The 14,316-nt window shown below is 42.6% G+C and overlaps 1 protein-coding gene across 4 annotated transcripts in view; it reads right to left on the bottom strand.

Annotated features, from left to right (window-relative positions):
* The window catches only part of svep1 (sushi, von Willebrand factor type A, EGF and pentraxin domain containing 1), a 267,906-nt gene that overhangs the window by 16,893 nt on the left and 236,697 nt on the right, over positions 1–14,316 (bottom strand). For all 4 annotated transcript variants that reach the window (XM_063048990.1, XM_063048991.1, XM_063048993.1 and 1 more), the window contains 2 exons: positions 13,551–13,724; positions 8,274–8,450 (listed from right to left, as the gene is read on the bottom strand). In XM_063048990.1, coding sequence (XP_062905060.1) covers positions 8,274–8,450; positions 13,551–13,724 — 351 coding nt within the window. The remainder of the gene's footprint in view (positions 1–8,273; positions 8,451–13,550; positions 13,725–14,316) is intronic.

Below are 14,316 nucleotides of genomic sequence, written 5' to 3'. Positions count from 1 at the left end.
TTCACACATCAAAATTGCTGGTGAACGCAGCGGGCCAGGCAGTATCTCTAGGAAGAGGTACAGTCGACGTTTCGGGCCGAGACCCTTTACCAGGACTACTGGTCCTGACGAAGGGTCTCGGACTGAAACAATGACTGTACCTCTTCCTAGAGATGCTGCCTGGCCTGCTGTGTTCACTAGCAACTTTGATGTGTGTTGCTTGAAATTCCAGCATCTGCAGAATTCCTCGTGTCAACTGAAGTTTAACAGTTTCCTCCTGCCTGTGCTTAATTGAATCCTACTTTGTTTAACTTGGTTGACTATTCTTTATCATGTTGACTACACTTCAAATGCAACGCATTTCTGAAAGACTTTGTCAAGATGCTGTGGAAACTGCTTTATAAAGGCACATCTTGATGTTTGTAGTTTAGTTAGCTTGCACGGTCTACTATAAACTGTACTTCCCATTAGATCATTAGAATTGTGAAGGACAAAATGGTGCAAACCGTTGATGCTGCAATCCCAGAATTTAAAATAAGAATAGTTGAAATACTCAGCACGTCATGCTCTATTGGTGGAAAGAAAAATTGCGGAAAAGACTTTGTATTTCCCATGAAACACAGAGTCAACCATTATCAATCAGGTGGCCTGAAAATGGTATCTCATACCATCACAAATTCTACAGGTGAGGCAAGTGAAAAGCAGAGGTGTGGTTCTACAGGTGTGGCAAGTGAAAAGCAGAGGTGTGAGAGGAGGCTCAGATGATCCAGTAGGAATGCAGCAGAACAGAGCCAAAGGCATTCTAAACAAAGCAACACAATGCTCAATGTCAAAGCAATGCACAGACATCCCACCTCTCCCGCATATAGATAGTGGCAAATTATATACAATATCCAGGAAATCGATTTTTTTTGAGAGCGAGTGAGAGGGAGAGAGAGGGAGGGAGAGAGAGAATGAATGAGAATGAATCCTGATTGGTCTCTCTTTGTGCTAAGTAAACTGATCAGTTTTCTCTGTGGGTGGGCTTTACAGTCGACCTCTCTCTCTCTTTCATTGTCCATCAGTTCAGTTTAGAGTCCTGCAGCGCCATGGCAGAGTGTTCCAAAAAAGAAAATATAAAAGGTACTTTACCCCAGACTACACTAAAGTGTACCCCTGCCTAATAGGGGTCAAAAATAATGACAGTGTTGCTCACTGCACTGTTTGCAACAGTGACTTTTCTATTGCCCATGGTGGGTTAAATGACTGTAAAAGACATGTTGAGGTGAGTTTAACAGGTGTCATTCGTTCATAAGCATGGCTAAAGTTATTTAAACTAGCTGGCTAGCTGCTAAGGAGCTACTCTATTGATGTCCTACATGATGAGGCCAAACTCCCTGTAGACTTGCTTAAAGTTGTAATAGAATAAAAAAAGACTCCATGATAATATAATATATTATAATATAAGTACATATTTTAATGTTATATTTTCTGCATAAGACAATATAATAAGGATACAATTTATGCTTTTATTTCTTTCAGGGACCATATGTGTGTAATATATGTGTTATGGTCTGGTCTGTGAAATCCGCATTTAGGTTCACAGTCCGGTCCATGTTCCTTATTCCAGGTTTGCCAGTTTTCCCCAGTTTCTGTTGAGGCAGCTGATTCTCATTTGGTCTGGCTTCATAAATACCTTCAGGATTCAGCATCTTGTGGCTGGATTGTTCCTGTCCAAACCCCCTGTCTAAACCCCCTGTCTGAATTCCTTTTCTGACCCTTCCTTCTGAAGCCTTGCCTTGCCTGCACCACTGTCAAGTTCAATTGCTGGAGCAAGATAAGGAACTGTCTATTGTTGTTTTGAACTGCCTGTGTCCATGCCTTCACTAGGTGGGTCTAGCTGTTTGCCGCTACCTAGTGTTGGGACCTGTCTTTGTGTCCTTGCCTTTGCTAGGTAGGTCTGGCCATTTGCCACTACCTAGTGTTGAGAACTGTCTGTATCCACACCTTCGCTAGGTAGGTCTGGCTGTCTGCCGCTACCTTGTGTTAGTAACCACCTTGTCGTATTCTGTGTTCTGTGTATGAGTCCCGGCCCTATGTCCTGTTTCCAAGGAGGATTCTTGGCTCTGTGTTCCATGTTCCTGTCTCTCCCTCGGCCAAGGCTCTGCGTTCCTGTCTCTCCCTCGGCCAAGGCTCTGCGTTCCTGTCTCTCCCTCGGCCAAGGCTCTGCGTTCCTGTCACTCCCTCGGCCACGGCTCTGCGTTCCTGTCACTCCCTCGGCCACGGCTCTGCGTTCCTGTCACTCCCTCGGCCAAGGCTCTGCGTTCTTGTCACTCCCTCAACCAAGTCAAGACTTCCGGCTTTGTGTTCTGAGGTTCCTGTTTCCCATGACCATGTCATGTCTTTGCCTAGTTCTGGAGTCTGAGCCCAAGTCAAGACCCAGGTTCTGGGTCCTTGTCCAGTCTCTGGCTCAGAGTCCAAGCCCTGGCTCTTAGTTCCTAGTTCCATGTCCTGGTTCCACTATCCTAGTCAAGTCCTAGCCCGGGCTTGGTGTCCTTGTCTTGTCCAGGGTCTGTGTCCATGTCCAGCATTGTTTCCTTCTGACTTCCCCTGCCTTCTTGATAGTCCTAGCCCTGTTCCTTGTACATCAGTGTCTGTGCCTCGCATTAGGGTCCGCCTCCAACGCCCTCCGCGTAGGACAATATGTGTGTGTAAATAGTTTCAATATGTGGTCAAATAAATTGTTATGTTCTTTCATAAGCAAATGTCCTGTATACATACACCCTTGGAGGTCGACTGGTCGGGGGGGGGGCGGATATGGAGTTGTGGGGGGTGGGGGTGGTGGTGCTATCTCCCTGAAATGAGTTTTTGCAGGGTGTGCTGTCTGAATTCACTAAAATTAATTCAACAAAACTACAAAGAGAGGACCTCATTGAGCATTTCACACAGTACCAATGAATATATTTGTCAAGTTACTGCCTTGAATTAATAGATGTGAATGAAGATTCAGTGTGCTAAACTCTGTGTGCATTTCTAGGCCTAACTAGTGCATGGGATGGAATTGAGATGGTACACCAGCGGAAATCCAGCTTTCACATCCTCTCCTTCCACGCAGAACAGGGATGGGTTTTCCCATCTTCCCTCCAGCCTCTGCCTAATAGGCCTTCTCTTCACAGGGATGGCAGTGATAACTCCTGAGGCCCCGAGAGTGTTGTTGGTGAGTTTAAAATTGGTGGAGTGGACAGAAAAAAAAAGCATTCCATGAAAAGGGAGGCTGGCTGAGTTAGAAACATAGAAAACCTACAGCACAATACAGGCCCTTTGGTCCACAAAGCTGTGCCGAACATGTCCCTACCTTAGAGCTACCTGGGCTTTACCATAGCCCTCGATTTCCTAAGCTTCATGTAGCCATTCAGGAGTCTCTTAAAAGACCCTATCGTTTCCGCCTCCTCCACCGCCACTGGCAGCCTATTCCACGCACTGACCACTCTCTGCATAAAAAAACTTACCCCTGACATCTCCTCTCTACCCTTTTCCAAGCACCTTAAAACTATGCCCTCTCGTGCTAGCCATTTCAGCCCTGGGGAAAAGCCTCTGACTATCCACAAGATCAATGCCTCTCATTATCTTATACACCTCTATCAGGTCACCTTTCATCCTCTGTTGCTTCAAGGAGAAAGGGCTGAGCTCACTCAACCTATTCACTCAGCAAGAGAGTTGAGGAGGAGCTTGGAGAAAAGGAGGCCCCTTTGTGTTTAGGTCATTGACTGAGTGAGGCTCTCTTGCTCCTACAATGCATGCACCCAAATCATGATCTGGGAATCACTAAAGAGCCTACAGAGCACCAGCATATTCCAAATCCAGGAGTTTTGGGTTAGGACATGAGCTTCCTGTTTCACTGATGCTGGGATGGAGGGTGGTAGTTTAGAGGGACCAAGGGCCACAACAAGGTGAAGAGAGTTGACATCTGGAGAATAACTTTGGAAAAGGGGGAGGCAGTGGTTAGTTGGCAACCTTGTCCACTAAAAGTGCCAATCAGCAGTGGGGAGAGGCCATGCTGGAATCAAAAGGAACGGTGGTATGAAATTAGGGACAGTTGAGAGGGAGGTGGATATGAGGAAGTGGTGAGTCTGAGGAAAGTGAGACTGGGTAAGCTGGGGGGGGGGGGCGGGGTGTCGAGAAAAGATTTTTTGTGCATATGTGTGTGTCTACCAGTGAGAGAGAGAGGAGAGAGAGAATGGAGAGAGACATGCTTCTATCCACTTCAAAAGAGGCAGCCAACTAAGGAGTGATATAAGTAAATGGAGACATTAGGGAAGATTAAAAGTCAAAGATTTGGATTAAAGGCTGAGCAAGTAGTTGGTTGGTGGAGAGGTTTAGTGTGGCATGCTCACCAATAGTGGAGCAATTAAGTACAGGGATGATATAGGGGATTCAACTGAAGAAGAGCAGAATCAGTACTGAGGAAGTTTTCAGAGATTTGGAGGGGCATGGACTTGGAGGGATTTAAAATCAATGGTGGAAGTTTTGAAAATCCAACTATCACTTTATTGGGATCCTATCATCAGTAAGCTGTAGGGTAATGGGTGAATAGGATTTAGTGCAGGTTAGGACATGGGCTGTAAAATACTGAATTATCTCAAGTTTGAGGAGGTAGGGATGAGGGATGCTGGCCAAGAGGGCATTGAATGGTGAACTCTACAAACAACGAAGGCCTGGGTGCTGGGTTAAGACGCAGTCAACCGAGGCATAGCAAAATCACCTGAGGTAATAAAGTCATGATCAAGTCAAGTCTAGTCGTGTGAGCAACAAAATGACAACATCCTCTAACCCTAACCCTAATGCAGTAAGTATAAAATACTTCTTGCAAAATGTTAAACTTATCAACCTTTAAGGAAATACTTAGCAGGAGACTGAAGTATGACCAATCTGTTTGGGATATTGTTAATCTATAATTCTTCATTTGCTGAATGCCATTATTAATTTCATAGGATGCAGGAAGCTGGTAATAGATTAGGCTATATGGAAACAATTACATGTTGTTCTTTTTGTACTGTTGCCAATATTCACATTAGAAATGACAAAAGAAAAGCATTAGGAAAAGTGGAAGATAAACTGTTACTACAGCCCTTCCTCTGTGAGGACTACTTCTGTCCCTGAGATCTTGATCTTAAATGTCAATTAAACAATGAGATTGAGAACAAATATGAAGCTGAGGCCATCAACTCATAGATCACTTATTATCAATGATTATATGCTGTATTGTAGGATGTATGTGTCTTAATAACAATCACCTGAGAAAACACTTTTATGTTGCTGTTTGTCACTCATTGTGGAGTAAGTCCATAATATCTGTCTATAGTAATGTGACGTGTATGGAGATGGCTGATAAGGCAAATCTGAGCTCAAAGGTTTGAGGTGTCAGAGGTGTACAGGTGCAGAGGTCCTGAAATCCTCTAACTGGTCAAAAGGACCTTTGGTTCTGTGTATGGTGTGTTTGGTGTAGATTGATGCATAATTTTTGTTTCCTTTGTGCTAATTATGAGGCCTAAGGTAAATCCTAATGATTCACCGAAAGACAGATTAACAAACAAAACATATATTATCTCTTCTTGCTCTCCATGCCCTTGTAATTGTGGATAAGTGTCTCTCAAAGTAAGTTTTATTAGTGAAATGCAAGATGGCTGATGAAGAAATCCTGGTATTTGTGGACACTGCTGCAACTTGGCTATGTATCTCCACTCAACACAGCACAGCACAGAGACATTGATTTCACAGACTGAATTTGCTAATGGTTGAGGAAAGATAAAATGCTTGTTAAAAGAGGTAAACTTTGAGGAGCTTGTTCAAGGAGAAGAGAAAGTGGAAGAGATGCATGATGGGAACCAAAGAGCTGCACTCATAATGGAGTGATTAAAAATGGCCTAAATGGGGGAGTATGGATATATATTTCTGATGACTTTTTGCTTTAGGAGATGAAAGAGAAAGGGAAGGGTAAGATCCTGGGAAAACTTGAAAACAAAAGAAAATGTTAATATTGTGGCAATTCAAACTAGAGGGTATCATAGTGCAGGATGTAAAAGAGACAATGAAAGGAGACTGTTAGAGTGCTTTTTGGGGTTAGCACACATAGCAAATAACTTCAGCAACTGATTTCAGCCGTGAGTCTTCAGGTTTGACTATGAATTGTGGTTTAAATCTAAAATGCAGCTCTGAACAATGGGTCCCTAAGACCATTAACCAAGATAACTGGAAGACGCCACAGTTAATTGGAAGACCAGACAATGCTGGTCTTCCAATGGAGTACCTGGTAAGGCTCTGAAAACTTGTGCCAACCAACTAGCGGGAGTATTCAAGGACATTTTCAACCTCTCACTGCTACGGGCAGAAGTTCCCACTTGCTTCAAAAAGGCAACAATTATACCAGTGCCTAAGAAGAATAATGTGGGCTGCCTTAATGACTATGGACAGTGACAAAATGCTTTGAGAGGTTGGTTATGACTAGACTGAACTCCTGCCTCAGCAAGGACCTGGACCCATTGCAATTTGCCTATAGCCACAATATGTCAACGGCAGTTGCAATCTCAATGGCTCTCCACACAGCTTTAGACCACCTAGACAACACAAGCACCTACGTCAGAATGCTGTTCATCGACTATAGCTCAGCATTTAATACCATCACTCCCACAATCCTGATAGAGAAGTTGCAGAACCTGGGACTCTGTACCTCCCTCTGCAATTGGATCCTCGACTTCCTAACCGGAAGATCACAGTCTGTGTGGATTGGTGATAACATATCCTCCTTGCTGACGATCAACACTGGTGCACCTCAGGGGTGTGTGCTTAGCCCACTGCTCTACTCTCTGTATACATATGACTGTGTGCTAGGCATAGCTCAAATACCATCTACAAATTTGCTGACGATACAACCATTGTTGATAGAATCTCAGGTGATGATGAGAGGGAGTACAGGAGTGAGATATGCCAACAAAGTGGTGATGCAGCAACAACCTGGCACTCAACATCAATAAGATGAAAGAGTTGATTGTGGATTTCCGCAAGGGTAAGATGAAGGAGCACATAGCAATCCTCATAGAGGGATCAGAAGTGGAGAGAGTGAGCAGCTTTAAGTTCCCGGGTGTCAAGATCTTTGAGGATCTAACCTGGTCCCAACATATTGATGTAGTCATAAAGAAGGCAAGACAGCAGCTATACTTTATTAGAAATTTGAAGAGATTTGGCATGTCAACAAATACACTCAAAAACTTCTATAGTTGTACCGTGGAGAGAATTCTGACAGGCTGCGTCACTGTCTGGTATGGAGGGGCTACTGCACAGGACCGAAAGAAGCTGCAAAAGGTTGTAAATCTAGTCAGCTCCATCTTGGACACTAGCCTACAAAGTACCCAGGACATCTTCAGGGAGCGGTGTCTCAGAAAGGCAACATCCATTATTAAGGACCTCCAGCACCCAGGGCATGCCCTCTTCTCACTGTTACCATCAGGTAGGAGATACAGAAACCTGAAGGCACACACTCAGTGATTCAGGAACAGCTTCTTCCCCTCCGCCATCCGATTCCTGAATGGACATTGAATCTTTGGACACTTCCTCACTTTTTTTTAATATACAGTATTTCTGTTTTTGCACATTTTAAAAAATCTATTCAATATATGTAATTGATTTACTTGTTTGTTTATTATTATGTTTTATTTTATTTATTATTTTTTTTCTCTCTCTTTCCTAGATTATGTATTGCATTGAAATGCTGCTCGTAAGTTAACAAAGTTAATGTCACATGCCGGTGATAATAAACCCGATTCTGATTCTGATGATTAAATTTTTTATTTGGGTGTCTGTCATGTGGGTGCAAAAAGGGAGCTGTGAGGTGGTGTGTAGTTCAAAGGGAGCATTGTAAATATGGAATTGTCCTTTGATCTTTAGCACATGAAATGTCGTGTAGTGTTGGGACAGGGAGAGCTTTTGCTCTGAAAGGTTCTCAGTATGATGCCTGCTGTATCTCATTTTGTTCAAAAAAGAAACCATTTCATGTCTACCAGTACTTCTTTCCGGTTACTTAGTTCACATGACAACAGACATAACTTTGTTACACAGTGAGGTGCTCTGATCACAAATGCACTGCTTGAATGTGTAGCAGAAGCATATTCAACAATTAGGTTTAAAGTACACTAAATGGCAAGATATTGCAGAGGCACGGTGAAAGACCAGGGAACCAGTAGATTATCAGACACTTGCATTATACAATCCATCACAGTATGCTTTTAGTTAGCCAAATAACATTGTATTTCCCTACTTACTCTCACAAGTGGCAGTGATTGGACTCCATGTCAGGTCAGGAGCACAGATTATGCTTGAGTTCCCAAGAAGCCGATAACCTTTCTGGCAGTGAATAGTCACTTTTTGCTTTACATAGAAAACGGTGTCTGAAAGGATGATACCTTCAGGAATGTTAGGAGGGGCTGTGCATTGTTTTGCTGTTAAAAAGGAACAGATTCAAATCATTTTATATCTTTATATCATGTTTCTTTACAGTCAAGATACAAGATAAATAAAGACATTCCATTATATGTTTCAGTTGAAAATATTCTAGTTGAATAAGCAGCTCCTCCGTGAAATCTATAAATAGACTAAAAACAAGTTAGCAAAATGCTGCATCTTTTGCCTGGAAGAGAGTTCAGAATTAATAGCTGCAATCTCAGGGCATTTCAGAAAGAAGGACAGAGAAATTTCTCTACTTGGAGGGCTATGAATCATTGTAACCCATTTCCCTACAGATCCTTGGACATCGACTTATTGAATACATCCAAGCCTGAAAGCAAAATGTTGCAGGTGCTGAAAATGTGAATAAATGAGAATGCTGGGAATATTAATGAGCATAGGTAATATCTGTAGAGACAGAAAAAAGAGGTTAGTGATTTTTCATCTTTTTCAAAGACCGGTAGATTCTTTGACACAAAGGTTTTCAAGGAAGGAAAGTATGGTGAGGTAAAGCTTGTACACCTTACCAGATTTTAAAAAAATTTTATTTATTGAGATACAACGTGAAATAGCTCCTTCCAGCCCTTCGAGCCACACTACCCAATAATCTTCTGGTTTAATCCTAGCCCAATGTCAGTTTAATTTACAATGACCAATTAACATACTTACCTGTACGTCTTTGGACTGTGGGAGGAAACCAGAGCACCTAGAGGAAACCCACATGGTCACGGGGAGAACGTACAAACTTCTTACAATCAGCAGCAGGAATTGAACCTGAGTCGCCTGTACTGTAAATCTTTGTGCTGACCACTACACTACCATGCTGCAAAGATGATGGAGCAGCTTTGAAGGAGGCATTTTTCCTTCTACTGCTGTTGCTTAAAATGGTCTCCGACTAAATTAATACTGCCAGGAATTCCAGAGAAGTTATCCTTCCTTAGTTAACAACACCCAGTGTATCATTCATTCCCTCTTGGTTGTGTTGTCAACAGGACTGTAAGTTAGTTGGGGGTCCCTCCATGCTAGGAACAGGATTTGGTGCCAGTTGGACAAGATACTGGGATCCCTGAGGCAGAGGAAGGCAAACACTAAGAAAATTTGTAGCTTTTCAATGGATCAGTAGGCTTATCTGAAAATAGGTGCCTCAGACTCTCAACTGGAAAAATTGCGAAGAAGATTAATGAAGATGTTGCCAGGACCTGAAGGCCTGAGTTACAGGGAGGGGTTGGACAGGTTAAGACTTTAATCCTTGGAGCATGGGAGAGACTGAGGGATGACCTTATGAGGGTGTATAAAATCATGACTAGCATATGTAAGGTGAATGCAGAGTCATTTTACTTGGGAAAAGAAATAAAAAAAAACAACAAATGGACCTTGGTTTAAGGTGAGGGTGGAATAATTAAAAATGATCCAGAGGGGCGACTCTTCATTCAGAGGGCAATATTTATATGAAATGAGTTGCTAGAGGAACTGGTTGATGCAGACACAATAAGAACTTTTAAAAGCATTTGTACAAAAACATGAAAATGAAAAGTTTAGCAGGATATGGGCTAAACATAGACAAAACATAGCTTAATCGGGCACCACAACTGGCATGGTTGGGTTGGGCTGACGGACCTGTTCCTATGACCAGGTCGGACTTATTTCCAGATCAGCAGCTTGTGCCACCCTCAGTCTCTGGCCGTGCACAAGAATTGTGATCCTCTACTCATTAAGAGGATGAGTAATTACTGGAAGCACCTATGGAGGGCAATAAATACTTGACATTTCAGTCTGAGAACCTCCATCAGGAGTGGAAAGGAAGGATGAAGAAGCCAAAATAAGGTGGTGATGGGAGTATGGAAGGCGACGGGTGAAGCCAGGTGAGGGGAAAGGCTGGTGGCTGGGTGAAGGAGAGATGTAGTGAGAAGCTGAGAAGTGATAGATGAAAAAGGTATTTGAAGGGAAAGGAGAGAGAAAGGGAAGGAGGAGGGAAGTCTGAGTTTGTAATATACATTTCTCTTCTGATGAGTTGAAGAGAGGATTTGTGAACACCTCAGCATATCAGTCCAAGAAACCGTCCAATATTTCAGTTATTATTCCATCAAATTAATTACAACTCAGTTAAAAGTGAAGATCAGAATTTCTAAGACTAATACTACTCTTTTAATACAGTTTATTTCTAGCAAGTGTATCTCTGGAAAATGGTTTTTAAAACCTGAAAAAAACATGATACAGCGAGGCACGTACTTTTGGAAATGAACAAACTATTATAACAATCACCAGTAACAATGACCACAAGGTAATAATTACTAGGAAGAAGAATTCACCGTTGTTCTGTTAACTACAGGTGCTCCTGAACTACTAGCAGTCTGCCTCTTGAATCCTCCATTCTGTTTTGACTCTATTCACTGTCTTTACCCTCTGATGCTGTTCTAAAGCAGCTCAAAGCAAGTCCAAGGTATTGCTTCAATCAGAATTCAACAATTTAAGTTGATTCTATATTAAGTAATTAATCTACACTTCCAGTCTTGTCTGTCAGGATTCCTGCACTCAAGGTTGTTTTCTCTTGCCTCATCCAGTATCTCAGATTTCATTCATCTCCAGAAACACTTCACCTAGAGATGCCTTTTGTTATCCAGTAACCTTTATGGCCCCCTTTTAGCCATCATCACCATGGCTGGTGCCACTCAACCCACCCTTGTCTTATCTCCTGTCACAGGATGGCCCTTCTGTTCTCTCCTTCTCTCCCACTGTTCTCCTTTCCTCTGCAACTTTTCCCAGCTCTGATGAAGCATTAATCGCCTGAATTTCCACTTTACAGATATTGCGTGACCTGCTGTGCATTTTCAGCAGTTATTTTCTTTTACTTTGGAGCAAGGAGGATATATGAGAGCAAGGAAGCTAGTGAAAAATGTTGCATTTTATTTTATTTTTAAATTTTATTTATTGAGAGACAGTGCGGAAAAGGTCTTTCTGGTTCTCTGAGCCCAGAGGATTAAATCCCCCAGTTTAATTCTACCCTAATCCTGCAACAATTTACAATGACCGGTTAACCTACCAACCGTCATGTCTTTGGACAGTGGGAAGAAACCAGAGCACCCAGAGGAAACCCACATGATCACGGGGAGAACGTACAAATTCCTTACAGGCAGCAGTGGGAATTGAACCTGGGTCGTCTGTACTGTAAGGTGTCTTGCTAACCTCTAGGTTATTGTGGCGCTCCTTGTTGGGAGGTTCTGAAACTTCATGCAAACATTGTCCTTAATTTTGTAATGCACAATGTCACTGAAAACACTTGGCATTGCAATTTATATCCTCCCAGGGAGAACTTGACTGTGTTGTACTTCATAACCAAGTGATGAGGATGTGTTGTCCTAGCTCACTGTGGTGCTGGATAGCACCGCCTCTGTCAGTTATCAACTGATTGGGACAGACATCAAGTGCTGCTGGAAGGTCATCAACTGGGTGAAAGATGCCGTATAGTCTGCCTGAAGCCTGTGGTTCTTCCTGCACAGCGAGATGTCCATGGAGGGCTGCTGTCGACTGGCGCATTGCAGGCTGCAGGGATGCGTGCTGAGGGATGCACTGAAGCTTGGGGCTGCCAAAACAAAGAACCTATGGAGCTCAATTCAAAGTCACAGTCCTTCTGGTACTGCACATTGAGCAATTGGTGAATTGTATCTCCCCAGAGGGTCATGTAAGTGGTAATGGTGCCATCATTTTAAAAGCATAAGTACACACTAATGAATGTATTGACCACAAATGTAAAAGTTTTGAACTGTTTCTTCTTTTATATATATATTTTTTTACTATGAATAAAGTTTATTTTTGTAATATAAAAGATCATTTGTCAATTGAGATATGTCAGCTGCCATTTCAGAGCCTTTGGACAGAGAGCTCCTCTCGTGCTGTCTCAGCCACCCGACCATGTTCCTTGCTTACTCAATGTCATGAAGGTTGTGTTTCTACCGGGGGAATGGGGGGGGGGGATGTCTTCTGTGGAGGTAATGCGACTGGAGCATACAATGAAACAGAACTGGGCAGCCCAGCAGTGTAGTGGTCAGCACAACGCTTTACAGTACCACTGATTCCCACCGCTGCCTGTCAGGAGTTTATATGTTCTCCCTGTGACCGCGTGGGTTTCCTCCCACAGTCTAAAGACGTAACAGTTGGTAGGTTGATTGTTCATAGTAAATTGTCCTGTGATTAGGCCAGGATTAAGTCAGGGGTTTGCTGGGTGGTGTGGCTCAAAAGGCTAGAAGGGCTTGTTCTGTGTTGTATCTCTCTCAATCAATCAGCCAGTAAATAAATAAATGAATAACACCAAAACACACAAGAACATAACTTTACACTGGAATCAGCAGTCAGGAAATGGGTGACCTGCACTTATCTTAACATTAATTCAGTCCTTAAATAAAGGATCCTGACTGTACTTCTGTGATAATTATGGATCCTTGTGAAGCATGAATTGATTCTGACTTTATTGTTTCACTGTTCACAGACATGCAACACTAAATTGATAGGTGCTTCTAACTGGTAAAAACTAGATCATTCTGTTTCATTTTGTTGATGAACTATTTATACTTCTTCACTTACACGTGATTAGAAAATCCTAACAAGGAATCACCCATGAAATGCTGAATATCACCATAATGTTATCAGGCATCTCCTCCAAGAGGACCCCAGCCTTGTCATTGGGTTTGGAGGCTTGTGTGCCTCGATGACCCAGAGAGCAATGAATCTGAAGTTAGGGCGTTATGCTTTTGCTCTTGGTCGGCTCATCTGTGTCAAACAAGTCAAAGGGTAGAGGCCAGGCTAAGAGAGGTCCACTGGTCCTCCAGCTTTGGGGGCTCAGCTCAGGGCTAACACCCCAGACTGGTCAAAAATAAATGTTACAGAAACAGCAGTGAAGAATCTCTCTGTGTCTGTGTGCGATTGAGAACCTTGAACCACACCTGGGGCATAATGGAGAAAATGGCCAAGAACAAACAGAGATGGAGGAACTTCGTTGCTGCCCCGAACACTGCAGCATAATGGGCGGTAAGTAAGTAAGCTATCAAGCGTTTCATATCATGATTAGGCAAGGAGACAGAAGAAGATTTTATGCTAGTTACCCTCACAGCGGGGAAGAGGCTGACTCCATGTCCTATTCGCAAGGCAGGTGATGTTCTCAGGCCCAATGAGATGATAACCAAAGTCACAAACAAAGCTGATGTTGCTCATGTATGTGTCTTCTACTTCAATGGCCAATGCATTTTCCACCAATGGGTGTGGCTCGCATGTAATTCCTAAGTAAACAAAATATCTTTAGAGATCACATATATAGAAGGAAGAAAGTCTTGCATTTCAATAGAGCCCAGTAGGAATTGAGGTCATTCCATAGATTTTAAATCCCAAAATATTTTTGTAGTATGGTCACTGTTCTGAGGAAAACACAACAATCAACTTCGACAAATAGCATGGAGATAGAAGGGTACATGTTAGTTTATCAGTGATGTTGACTGAGGAGTTAGGATATTGCATGCAGATCTGCCTTGCCCTTTTTCAAAATCTTGTCAACAGATTTCTTAAATTGCTTGTGAGGACATGCATGCCTCAGTTTAACATGTTATCAACAGACAACATCTAGGACGGTGTAGCACTCCTTCAAAGCTCCACTGGAAGACCAGGCTTGATTGTTATGTTTATCTGTGATAGAACTTGGGCTCAGACCTTTCTAACAAGGTTATTCAGAGCCCTTATCTGCTTCTCTACTAGGTGAGTAACATTTTGCATCCTTATCTATGTAAATGACCCCATGATTTCAATAAATATATGCTCAGTGAATTTGTCTCCTCAAACACAAGGAAATCTGCAGATGCTGGAATTTCAAGCAACACA

This window comes from Mobula hypostoma, chromosome 5 (genome assembly GCF_963921235.1).
Source record: "Mobula hypostoma chromosome 5, sMobHyp1.1, whole genome shotgun sequence".
In the NCBI taxonomy this organism is placed as follows: Eukaryota; Metazoa; Chordata; class Chondrichthyes; order Myliobatiformes; family Myliobatidae; genus Mobula; species Mobula hypostoma.
This window is presented reverse-complemented; position numbering and strand designations above follow the sequence as displayed.